Genomic DNA, 13,639 nt, shown 5'->3' with positions numbered 1-13,639 from the left:
ACCTTAGCTGGAATTATAATTTTCTTTTTTTCTTTTTATTTTATTTATTTATTTATTTATTTTGTCTTTTTGCTATTTCTTGAGCTGCTCCTGCGGCATATGGAGGTTCCTAGGCTAGGGGTCGAATCGGAGCTGTAGCCACCAGCCTATGCCAGAGCCACAGCAATGCAGGATCCGAGCCTTGTCTGCAACCTACACCACAGCTCACGGCAACGCCAGATCCTTAACCCACCTAGTGAGGCCAGGGATCGAACCCGCAGCCTCATGGTTCCTAGTCGGATTCGTTAACCACTGAGCCACGATGGAAACTCCTCTGGAATTATAATTTTCTGATTAGACTGTCACAGTACGTTTCTTCAAAGCACCTTCATACCCTTAATAATTACATTTCTTCTACTAAAAGTAAAATCATATAAAGACAACATAGAAAAGGCACTGTGATTTATGTAATTACATACATATTGATATGTGACTGTTTCAAAATAAATAAGTTGTATTTTCCACAGAAAACATCACTTATTTATTGCATGTTTATTAAGGGTTAAAACTTGACAAAGCATGTGTGAAACAATGCCTTGCAATGAGTAGAGACTAGGTTGTGGTACCTGTGTAAGAGAAACTACAATTCCTGTGATCCTGAGCATTTCAGTCCTCAAATTTTGTGATAGGTTTGTTCCCTTAAAGAAAAAGTCAGAAATATGCCTTCAGTGATTTAACTTGTTTTTCAGTCAGGGTTTCATCAAGACAGAAGAAGTCAAGATTATTGTTTAGTCAGAAAACATTCCCTACAAGTTGGGTCGAACATGACATATTTTTAAAAAGTCCAACAAGGATGATATGAACAATTGGCAGATATTCCAAAGCTCCAAGAGACAGATGTGTTCTTCCCTTCTGTCCTCGAAACCAAAGTTGCCATTGTAAAAGAACTGGCGAAGGAGATAAATATGTATTTCAAAGTGACACTGAGTTGGTTAACCGACGATGTTCAGACCTCTCCATGCTGAATGTGCAAAGCAACGGAGCCCATCTTGTTCTTTCCCTCTCCAGGGCATCAACTTGGAGCTAACCTGTAGGCACCCCTCTCAGAATTTGCATTCTCTGTTGGAGAGCCAAATGAATCTGTTGAAAGCTAGAATTGTTTTTTAGTAAGGGCCACATAAAGGGTGATTGGTTTTCATTTTTCTCTTAGGCTATATAATTCAGAAAATAAAGAGGGATTATATTTTTTCTTACCATTTTTAGCCTCTTGCCTCCTGACTTTTTTTTTTTTTTTTTTTTAAGGGTTGCACCATGGCATATGGAAATTCCCAGGCTAGGGGTGGAGTCAGAGCTGCAGCTGCCAGCATACACCACAGCCACAGCAACGTGCAATATGAGTCACATCTGCAACCTACACCACAGTTCACCACAACGCTGAGCAAGGCCAGGGATCAAACCTGTGTCCTCATGGATACAAGTCAGGTTCATTATCATTAAGCCACAGTGGGAACTGTAGCTTCTTGGCTTTCTAAATGTCTGGGATATGTCTTCTGGCATTATCAACGTCAAATAGATTATGTTACATGTTTTCTATATGTGATTTGCTACATGTATTTTCCTGTAGTCAGTCATAAGTCCAAATATTTCAATAAATACTTCGACTTCTGTTATTGTTGATTACTCACTAAATTAAAATAAAAATTCCTTTCCATCCAGATTCTCTAAAGATGTAAATATAATACCACAGAGGAAACTTTGATGTCTTACAGATCAAAATGATAGTGAGGAGTCTGGCTCAAAAGAAATATGCAGTAGACCTCACACTGCCAGGAAGATACTGTTTACCAAAAATGTGCCAACTTTCAATTGTGTTAAGCGTCATTGTTTGGAATAGACAAAACTCATTTCCTCTGAAAATATGTGAAGGCCTAGAAATTCCCAGGCTTTATATTTACATGAACCTTTCTCCTTTCTAATAATTAAATAAAAGAATAAATGAGTAATTGCCAGCTCGTATTCAATAATCCGAATACTCTCATAGTTACTCTTTTTTATAAAATGAGCATAAACAAAAGATTTGAAAATGGAGCTGAAAAAAATCAGTTATCTTCTCTTGCAGGAAAGATTTCATTACATTACTGAGCTCCAATAATGCGTACAACCACCATTAAGAGTTTTGGGTATAAATATCACTTGGTGAACGTACAGCTCAGCAGAGAGGGACAAACGTACTGGACTTAGGAAAAGAGTGGACCATGTTCCCTGAGCATCAGCGTATTTCATAGAGGGAAGGGAGGCCATTGGTTAATGCTGTGGTTAAAAAAAAGCGGGGGTCGGGGAGGGTTAGTTCCCATCGTGGCTGAGTGGTTAATGAACCCAACTAGTATCCATGAGGTTGCGGGTTTAATCCCTGGCCTTGCTCAATGGGTTAAGGATCCGGCGTTGCTGGAGCTGTTGTGTAGGTGGCAGACATGGCTTGGATCCCAAATTGCTGTGGCTGTGGCATAGGCCAGCGGCTACAGCTCCAATTCGACCCCTAGCCTGGGAACTTCCACATGCCTTGGGTGTGGCCCTAAAGGCAAAAGACCAAAAAAAGGAGGGGGGGAGGTTGTTAACAGTGCAGAAGTCAAAAACAGCAAGTTGAATCTATAAAGTGGTATTTGCTCAGAGGGTCCTCACCACCAAAGGTTAGTTCCCAGGGACCCCTATCAAAACTCCTGAGCTGCAGTTTCCTCAGCTGTAAAATGATAAAAGCCATAACAGTAATACCTACTTTCTGCTTTACCTCATTCAAATGATCGTGGAAGAGATTCAATGATATGATATTGGTGAAGGGGCTCTTAATATTCTGTTCTATTCCTCTCATAGGCAAATGTAACCCAAATGCAACTGAATGTTTTCTTTTTGCTTATTTAGAGCCACTTTCTATATGATGATATGTGTCTTTAGCCCAGAAAGCAAAATCTCTTTGATTTTAAATGCATAAAATTTAACGGCAGAAATTATCACAACCTTGTAAATCAGCTATTCTTCAAAAAACTGTTAAAAATGCATAGAATTTAAAGAGAAAGTAACTTAAAAAACTGATTTTTTCAGACAACTAAATACGAGCTAGATCTGCTCCTTCTTTATACACAAATAGCCCTAATATGGGGGCAGGGAGAGGTTAAACAAACAAAAAAGATCATAAAAATATGAGTTTGCATTGCTTTGCATTGCACTCTACTTTTGCTATAAACTACTGATTATGAAAAATTAGTTGATGTCCAGAATCTTTACAGTCAGGGCTCACTAATTGTTTGCATAAGAGACACATGACCTTCTGGAAATCTCTTTTTTTTTCTCCAAATTATGAATTCTTGGAATTAATAGACAATTTTACTGAAAGAATCAGTCCAGTTAGCAGAAGAATAGCGGTGATTTGGGGTTATAGTCTGCGGGATAGTGTGCTATTTTGAATTATCTACAATTAGCGTGGTTTCACAATATTATCTATAAGGGAGCATTTTCCTTCCTTGAATTTTCTTCTTTTTTCGTATCATTGTTAGTGCCACAATGTAAGAAGCCTTAAAAAGCTGTTCATGAAAACAATTTGAACATGAACTTGTGCTCTTAGAAACAGCTACATTTGCAGCTCTCCCCTACCTCATATTCAGAAGCACCCACGCTTATCTAGTCTCTTTTTCTACATTCACCTAAAAGGGGGAAAAAATGTATTCAGGGTGTAAAAATAAGCCATTGTAACTCAGAAAGGAGATGGGATGCTAATTAAGGGTTGTTTGAATGAACAAGTCACATTGCATTGTCTACTGGGAGCTGGCTGCCAATTGCATTTTTGGTGAAGAGTCAAGAAAAACATTCAGGAGGGCCCCGGCAAGCTTGGGAGAGAAGCGAGCAGCACTTCCATTTATCAAGTAGGTGCACAAGCCTGTATTATGTTGTGAAGAGTCAGGGTGCAGGCTGGGGGCTCCTGCCTTGCAGCTTTTCTTACCGGTTTCAAGAGCCACCTTCCCAAAGAGGGGCCTGCTGCTGGGGCCTGATCGTGGACAATGGGGCACGTATGCCAGACTGCTGGGCTACTGAATGCCTCTTTCTTTGTTCAGTACCTTTTTCAAGATTCTTTGTCACTCTTCTTGGATTCTTCCAGGAGGCATGGGTTTTAAGACACACACAATAGCCCGGGTCTTGCAGCGAAATAATTGATGCTCCATTGAAAGAAACCAGGCAGACTGGTTTGTATGATTATCTTAAACAGGGGAAATTGGAGACATTTGGCAACTCGTAAATGAGGAGGGAAAGAAAATTGCTCTATTTTTTAAAGGTTTCTTTTCTCAGTGTTAATGTTATATCCACCAGAGTAAGCCTGTAGCCTGATTGCCTAACAGTCTTGGAGGTGGGATGGCATGTAAATAGAGGTGAAAATTATTTGTTTGGAAAAGGACCAAGGCATAGAGGATGCAAATATGTCTTTATTGTAATGGATGAAAGAAGCAGTGATTCCACTAGGTGAAGTGACTTCCTTGTGACTCTATCATGTAGAATATTTGGTACTTAGCATGATAGATCCCAGATGTTGTATTTCTGATATTTTACACGTCTTTTCCTTTAGTTCTATAATTCTGTAATTTTTTAGCTGTTTATAAAAAAATCTGTAAGTATCTAATTTTTTTTTTCAAGTATGGTCCTATGACTTTTAACACAGATGTGAAGAAACAAGTGTCCTGAGGACGAAAAGTCCCAATTAAAGGCAACAAGTGAAGGAATTTCTCTATAAATATGCATGTGTGTTTGAAAGAAAATGACAAATTCTATTTAAACAGTATTTCTAAAGTTAAATTGCTTCCACGGGCACTCAAAATTTTACCTTTCACACTCTGCATTCTTAATCATTAAAATGTGTGGTAAAAAGGGAATAGTGCTTTTGGAGTTGTTTAAAAGGCAAAATAATAAATAATATGAGCTTATACATATGCTTGCATCTCATTTTGTAGTTTTTTTTAATAATGTAGCTTGGATTTCATAAAAATAATATTCAATGCATGATCTAATACATATTTAAGTAATGATGTAATTAATCACTTTAGATCAAAAACCCATTCCATAATCCAATAGTCGTAAAATATAGTAACAATAATAACATCATGCTTTGAATGTTACTGTATGCCAGGCTTTGTCCTCAGTTCTTTCCATGTATTAAATCTTGAGGAAACTGAGGCCAGAGAGATTATGTTTCCTGCTTATAGATTCACCAATAAATGGTGGGATCAAAATGTGGCTCCAGGCTCTCAGACTCCAAAACTTGCATCTTAACCATTGTGTTATATTGTCTTGCTTGCAATATAATTATTGTTATTAAACCCTTCAAAGGGGATCCATCATAAAGTTTTTTAAAATAGTCTTGTTTATATGTCTACTTCAGTGGCTCCCATAGGTGAACAGGTCATTGGTCCTTGAAAATATAGTACCGTAGGTGTGTTAGTGGTCATTTCATCTGTTTTACTTACAATGGAAACTGCATTCTGTGGCATCTAACACATTACAAATGCTCTTATTAGAGATTTTTGTTTGATGAAGCAGGAAAATGTGACGTGCCTCAATCACTGTAAGAGAACTTCTTTTTAATTCTCTTTGTCACATGATAAACGCTAACATGTGGATCTTAGTTTCCTAATTCTTAATTCAGTTCTAAATTATTCCTTAATTTCTTTGTGGGTACTTGGGAAACTTGACTTTAATTTTTTTTTTTTTGTATGAGATTATTAGCAATAGTGTTTGGCAGACGTATGTAAAAATAGATATTTTGTTTTAAAAGCAGTTTTATTGAGATATAATTTATAATATACCATATATACTATGAAGCTTACCTATTTTTTTTTTTTTTTGTCTTTTGTCTTTTTGTCTTTTGTTGTTGTTGTTGTTGCTATTTCTTGGGCCGCTCCCGCGGCATATGGAGGTTCCCAGGCTAGGGGTTGAATCGGAGCTGTAGCCACCGGCCTACGCCAGAGCCACAGCAACGCAGGATCCGAGCCGCGTCTGCAACCTACACCACAGCTCACGACAACGACACTGAGCAAGGGCAGGGACCGAACCCCGCAACCTCATGGTTCATAGTCGGATTCGTTAACCACTGCGCCACGATGGGAACTCCATAGCTTACCTATTTAAAGTGGTTCTGTGGTTTTAGCACATTTACAGAGCTGTAAAAATTGACACTTGATTTTTTAAATTAATTAAATAGACATTTTTGAGATGCCTGAATGAAAAATACTTCAAAGCCAGTGAAAACCATGAATATTTGCTGTGTTCTTCTGTCCCTCCTCCAGAAATGTGTGCTTTACTGGCCAGAAAAAAGAGGAATATATGGGAAAGTTGAGGTTCTGGTTATCAACGTCAAAGAATGTGATAACTATACTGTTCGAAATCTTGTCTTAAAGGTAAGACTACTCAGCTGTGGTCATCTACACAGCAAACTGTTAGAGGATTACATCTCTACTTGTAAATTTTTTATCCTAATAAGTATTTCAGACTCCATTGAAACGAATCAAAGAATGTCAAGATCAAAGAGAAATTATAATCACTCCCTTATGTATTTCTTTGTTGTCAGCTACTATTAGTATGTGGAATAATTAAATTAATATAAGTAGACTTTAAGGAAATTCACTACGTAGGAGTGCGATCTTCTAATTTGCATAAATATTACATCTCTGATTTAACCCGTTGAGCACCTTTAACCAAAGGCTTCTGCTGGAGGCACGATCATGACTTTTTTTTAATGTCACTTTGGGCTGAGCAGATTTAAGTAAGTCCTGGAAACTGTGAAAGGGAAAATCTGCGCTGGTGGGTGGCTGTGGGAGGCAAGAAGAGCCTGAAGTGTTGATGAGATCTTCCAAAACTCGGAGTTACAGTCATTTATAGGGACTTTCCCGGACCAGATTATGTCATAGAAAAGTTATCTGACTTAAATTACGGGCTGCAGATGCTGAGGGACGTTGCCATGGGATTGTTTTCACTTCTAGAGAGCAATCATCTAAAAGGTTCCAGTTCTATCTCAGGACAGCATCAGTGTGGAACAGAATCACAGCAGAGAGAGAGAGTAGGGCAGAGCTGCACTGACGGGTTCTAATGGGAGGTTCAGGGCAGAAAGGCACTGGCAGAAACCTGTTCTTCAACACGTGTTCTCGAATGCTGAGCGCCTCGTCCATGCCAGGACCCTGACTGGACACTGGGTTTTGAGAGGATGTGCATGGAACGCCCACTCAAAGCCATTTCTTTTTTCTTTTTCTTTTCTTTTTTTTGGGGGGGGGCCTTTTAGGGCCACACCTGCAGCATATGGAAGTTCCCAGGCTAGGGGTTGAATCGGAGCTACAGCTACTCGCCTTTGCCACAGCCACAGCAAGGCAGGATCTGAGCCTCGTCTGCTCACAGCAATGCCAGATCCTTAGCCGACTGAGCGAGGCCAGGGATCGAACCCGCAACCTCATGGTTACTAGTCAGATTCGTTTTCACTGCACCATGATGGGAACTCCTCCGAGCCATGTCTAATCTGGTGATCCCTTGTCCCTCCTTTACTCTAGGGATTCCTCACCACTGTTGAAAACTGGAATTTGGGATGCGTGTAGAATTATTATCATGATTGAACATAAAATTAAGTGTTCTTATATTGGTTAATATGTTTATAATCACCTGTCAGGAATATTCAAAGAGCAGGAAACACTGTATCCCAATTCTTTCTTGACTCTATTTTCATCTACCATTATGTTTATTCTAACAAATGACAAACATATATTGAGCATATATGTTACATACATTTTCTATACCAAATAGGTATTTCTCATTTAATAGAAGCAAGACTGTCAGACTTTGACATCGGCGTAAAATGTTCTCAGGGTGAAAGAGTCTTCTGCAAAAATCCCCTAGATTCTTTTCCACCTAGAAATAAGTTGCCAGCAAGATGGGCGTGATAGGAGGCGATTCAGTCTTGTGGTTTGGATGACTTGTAGTTCTACATGTAATGAAGCCTTTGGTGGCTGTTGCTATTTTCAGCAAGGAAGTCACACCCAACATGTGAAGCATTACTGGTACACTTCATGGCCGGATCACAAGACTCCGGACAGTGCCCAGCCCCTTCTACAGCTCATGCTGGATGTGGAAGAAGACAGACTCGCCTCCGCGGGCCGAGGGCCTGTGATTGTCCACTGCAGGTAAGCGATGAACTGTCCTTTCTGCCTGAGCAGCTGTCCATCCTTTGTAAAGTCCTAGAGCAGGTGGAAGTTGGATTTCGCTTCCTGATTCTGACTTGGCTGATAAGTCTGTCTCAAAACTGGTTAACTTCCTGATATTTGACTCTTGACCAGGATGATACTTAACAGAAATGAAGTGACGTTAACAGTGTATTTTCAGCAAACAATCCCACAGGGGAGCACATATCACTTCTAATTAACAGCTCAGGAAACAGGAGACCTTGTTCTTTCAGTTCTCTGCCTTGACACATAGCTTGATTCATTTCACCTCATTCGTCTCATACGTGATAGGAATGATACATGTTTTTTTGAAATTATCAATAGCTTTTTTGTTGTTTCAAGATGCACCTGAACTTTTCTCAGATTGTGTCCTGATAGCATTTATTATTAGGTCAAATTTGGTGAAAACCAGACAACTAGTCTCAAAGTTACCTCATGAAAAACAGATGGAAATAAATTTATGAACTGGGAAGTGGGCAACTGGTAATTCGCCAAGAGGAAAACAAAGTGCTAGTACTGGAACGCAGGGTACTGGCTGACAAAAGTGACAGATGTCCGTGGTGGCTCCCTTCCCTAATGTCTAGCTTAAGGTGTCCCCTGTAACGTACACCTCTTCCTTGTTTTCCTGTTAGTGTGCCCAACCTAAAGCACATATTTTAAAGTTATTTCTACAACTGGACATTAATTTTCCATACTTTCTCAAAATTGTTTGTTATTTTACTTAACTTCCTAAGTCTTGTAAGATAGCTTTGGATGATATTTTTAATAAAAAAGTCATTATTTTATATTACAATTTTAGCTTTCTTTTGAACCTTTATGATTTAAGAGTAAAATTTATTCTATGTCTCTCTCCAAGGTGTCATTATCTAGTTTTGAACGTTAGGCCTTACCCTACACTTAGCTTGGGGCTGAAGAAAAATACTTAATTGGCCATACTTTAGGGCTAAAACTGTCCCCCACCCCAAATCATAAAACAGTCAGGATATCTAAAATGAACTAACCATTTCCCCCATAAAACCAGCTCCCCTTCTGATTGCTATTTCTAAGAATGAGACCATCTTTTTTTCCAGGCATTCAGTTATCTTTGGCCCTTCTCTCAACTCCAGAGTCGGTATCTAATCAGTCACCAGATTGGCTTTCCCTTCAAAGCTTCTCCCATAATCCTCACTTCCTGCCCCACCACCCAAGTTCAGGCCCTTATGACCTCATCCATGTATTTTAGAAGTAGTCGGCTAATTGCACATACACACCCTGCTTCCCCACCTCCACCTCCACTATGGCCTACTCTGTGCACTCCTCTTAGATGATGTTCCTAAAACCCTCTTTCATCACCTGCACTCTCTGCTCAAAACTTCTCAAAGGCTTCCCATTGCCTAGAGCAGAAATTCTTAACCTTGGATCTGTGGACTAGCTACAGGGCCAGTGACCTCCTAGAAATGACTTGAACAGATTTGGGTCCATTAAATTAGGTGAGTTTCCTGGTGAGTGAAAACTCATTGTTTCCATCAAATGCTCAAAAAATAGGAATTCCCTTCGTGGCTCAGGGGTTAAATGAACCTGACTAGGATCCATGAGGATGCAGGTTCAATCCCTGGCCTCGCTCAGTGGATTAAGGACCCAGCTTTGCCGGGAGCTGTGGCGTAGGTCACAGACACAGCTCGGTCCCATGTTGCTGTGGCTGTGGCGTAGGCCAGCAGCTGCATCTCCAGTTCGACCCACAGTCTGGGAACCTCCATATGCCAGGGGTGCAGACCTAAAAAGCAAAAAAAAAAAAAAATTCTCAAAAAATAAAAAAGCTCCATTCTTTTAGAGGATGAAGGCCAAACCCCTTAGCTATAGGCCCCACTGTACCTTCCCAATTGTTTTGTTTGTTTGTTTTTTGTTGTTGTTGTTGTTTTCTTTTTAGAGTCACGCCTGCAGCATGGGGAAGTTTCCAAGCTAGGGGTCAGATCAGAGCGACAGCTGCAGGCCTACGCCACAGTGACACATTTGTGATCTACAACACAGCAAAGCCAGATCTTTAACCCACTGAGTGAAGCCAGGGATCAAACCCATATCCTCACAGACATATCCACTGAGCCACAACAGGAACACCCCTTCCCAGTCTTATATCCCACTATTCCTCTAACGTAACTTTCTCTTCAAGCCAACCTAGTGTACTCACTGTCACACCTCATTTTTTCTGTTCTCCAGCAGTTCTTTCCTTATACCCTTCTGCATACATGGAACAATCTCTCTCATTCATGGTAACCAAAATGCCTGCCACTCATGGGCTATAGTTCAAGTCCCATCTGTTTTGTGAAACAAACTCTCACTAAAGGCACTAAATTCTCTCACTATAGACACTTCAACACAAAGGAACTCACCCCTCCTCTGAATTCTTCTGCACTCACATTCAACAGGAAACAAGTGCCAACTAGCAGAAATAAGTGCTATTTGAGCGCCAAGAGGGGTACCATTCATTTGAACCACGAAGACTGAAGAAAGCCTCTAGAAATTGGAATGACACTGAACAAGATCTTGAGAAAAGAACCAATGTTTACAGTTTGAAAAGGTGATGGGGAGGACATTTTTGACTGAAGATAGATTATTAACACAAAAAAGGAAACCTGGAAAATAAAAGAGATTTTTTGCAATGGTGCAAATGAAAACAATGGCATAAGGGATACAAGGTAGAGAGCAAAAAGACATAAAGCTTGGAAGTTGGTCACATTCATATTACGTAAGGGTCTGGATGCCAAGGTGTGGCGCTTAGACCCTGTGTGATGACTCTTGGGAACGGTCTACAGTTTTTGAGTAAAGCGTAATATGAACAGGTCCCTGTTTTAGAAAGATGAACCTAGCAGCTGTGTGTATCATGAATTAGTCCAGGAGGAGACTTGAGACTTGGAAACCTGAGATCATTGCTAATCACGAAGTAAGATTTCAAGAACGTGAGTACAGTTTATAGAAAGGAAAGCATGGATTCCCAAGAGCTTGGTAGAGGTGGAAAATTTAAGAATTGGTAACAGATTGGATGTAGGAGGTGAGAGCGGGGAGATGTTAACGATGGCTCCAAGATTTCTAGGCTGGAAAACTTGTGGCAGACTGGTAATGCCATTGAGGAAAAAGATAATTAATTCTGGATTAGATACATTGAATTTAGATATATTGAACTGCAGCAAGTATAAAATAGAAACAGCAAGAGTGCCAACTAGGAGGTAGAATGCCAATCTAGAGTTTAGGAGAAACTTGGAGAATTTAAGTGTAGATGTAAGAGAGAGAAATTTACATAAAGGTGGTTGAAACTGTTAGAGAGAGAGCTTGTTGGGTAGATGACATAACTGTTTAAAGGAGATTAGTGAGTGAACCTTCCAGGACAGGCAGTATTTCTATTCAACTGTTACCTTAATTAAAAAGAGAGAGGGGGTTCTCAGCAGAAATGAATCTGACTAGTATCCAGGACAATGTGGGTTCGATCCCTGGCCTTGAGAATCCAGTGTTGCTGTGAGCTGTGGTGTAGGTCAAAGATGTAGCTCTGATCTGGCATGGCCGTGGCTGTGGCTGTGGCTGTGGCGTAGCTGGCAGCTGTAGCTCTGATTTGCCCCCTAGCCTGGGAACTTCCATATGCCAAAGGTATGGGCCTAAAAAGAAAAAAAAAAAAAAAAAAAAAAAAGGGAGAGAGAGAGAGAGGAAATACTGGAAATATGTAACTCTAGCCACATCCTCTCTCCAAATGGAACTGAATCTTCAGTTGTTCACTAGCATCTTCAACATTACTATATCTAAGACCCAATCCCCACTCTCTCCCTCCAATTAGCCCTCATCCCAGAATTCCCCTTTCGTCTTGAGGGCACTGCCATTCTTCCAGTTCTCCAAGGGAGGCACCTCTGACTTTTTGCTTTTCTCACTGTTCCACTCCATTCCCCCACACTCACATCTGTGATGTGTGTCAGCCTTTCCCCTCCTTGCTACTGCCCATTGCTCACCCAAATTTCAGTCCTAATTATTCTTTGTAGAACACTGTACCTTTTTCACTATTCTTCCCACCCACCAACTCCCTCCACGCCCATCCCCACCCTACTGCATGGAACTAAAAGGAAGAATGGCATTTAAGCACTGAACGAAGCCCAGGTTTCTACACTCAGTACACAAGAGCTGCTGCTGCTAAATTGTTCTTAATTGCTACTAATTGCTCCTTATTGTATTAATCCTGTTGTTTCCAATTTTTAAAATATCCTTTCAAAAGAATATTTTTATAATGATTTTTATTTTTTCCATGATAGCTGGTTTACAGTGTTCTGTTGATTTTCCACCACACAGCAATGTGACCCAGCCACACATAATGTATACATTCTGTTTTCTCACATTATCATGCTCCATCACAACTGACCAGACATAGTTCCCAGTGCTATACAGCAGGATCCCATTGCTTATCCATTCCAAAGGCAATAGTTTGCATCTACTAACCCCCAATTCCCAGTCCATCCCACTCTCTCCCCGTCCCCCTTGGCACCCACAAGTTTGTTCTCCATGTCCATGATTTCAAGAGAATATTTTTTAAAAGTTCTTAGAATACTAAAGGCAAAAGTGTAAATATATATAAGTATAAATATAAATTCTTAATATTATTTTCTAAGTATAAACGCAATTTATAAAGAATGTAAAGTTTATCTCTTTATTTCTCATGCTTGTACCATTTATGGGGGGGGTGGTTGTTATTGTTACCAAAGTAAATGTAAAAAAATAGTGATTGAATGTTCTCGTTTCTGACATTAATTTAATTTCACTTTCTTTTCACCACAGATTGTTTGTATTTTTAATTAAAAAAAAAAAAAAGCAGGAGTTCTCGCTATGGCTCAGCAGGTTAAAAACCTGACATAGTATCCGTGAGGATGTGGGTTCAATCCCTGGCCTCAGTGAGTTAAGGATCTGGTGTCGCTGCAAGCTGTGGCATAAGTCCCAGGTGTGGCTTGGATCCAGTGTAGGCCAGCAGCTACAGCTTTTTTTGTTGTTGTTTTTTTTTGTTTTTTTTTTTTTTTTTTGCTTTTTAGGGCCTCACCCTGTGGCATGTGGAGGTTCCCAGGCTAGGGGTCTAATCGGAGCTGAAGCCACTGGCCTACACCACAGCCACAGCAACGCAGGATCCGAGCCACATCTTTGACCTACACCACAGCTCACAGCAATGCTGGATCCTTAACCCACTGAGCGAGGCCAGGGATCAAACCCAAAACCTCATGGTTCTTAGTTGGACTCGTTGCTGCTGTGCCATGACGGGAACTCCAGCTGCAGCTTTGATTCCATCCCTAGCCTGGGACCTTCCATGTGCCACTAGTGTGGCCCTATTTGAAAAAAAAAAAAAAAAAAAAAGCATACTGTTAAATGCTTGAACCAATACTGTTTAGGTCCCTGAATTATTTTCTCTAGTCCCATCCTCCTCC

General features: G+C 40.2%; 1 protein-coding gene across 1 annotated transcript in view; it reads left to right on the top strand.

The window, feature by feature from the left end:
- PTPRR (protein tyrosine phosphatase, receptor type R) overlaps window positions 1–13,639 on the top strand; it is a 253,581-nt gene that overhangs the window by 222,311 nt on the left and 17,631 nt on the right. Inside the window, 2 exon segments of the mRNA XM_021091990.1 lie at window positions 6,303–6,413; window positions 8,023–8,180. Of these exon segments, the coding sequence (XP_020947649.1) occupies window positions 6,303–6,413; window positions 8,023–8,180 (269 nt within the window).

The sequence above is a fragment of the Sus scrofa genome, chromosome 5, assembly GCF_000003025.6.
Source record: "Sus scrofa isolate TJ Tabasco breed Duroc chromosome 5, Sscrofa11.1, whole genome shotgun sequence".
NCBI classification, from domain to species: Eukaryota; Metazoa; Chordata; class Mammalia; order Artiodactyla; family Suidae; genus Sus; species Sus scrofa.
Note: the sequence above shows the minus strand (reverse complement) of the source record. Positions and strands in the feature narration are given on the sequence as shown.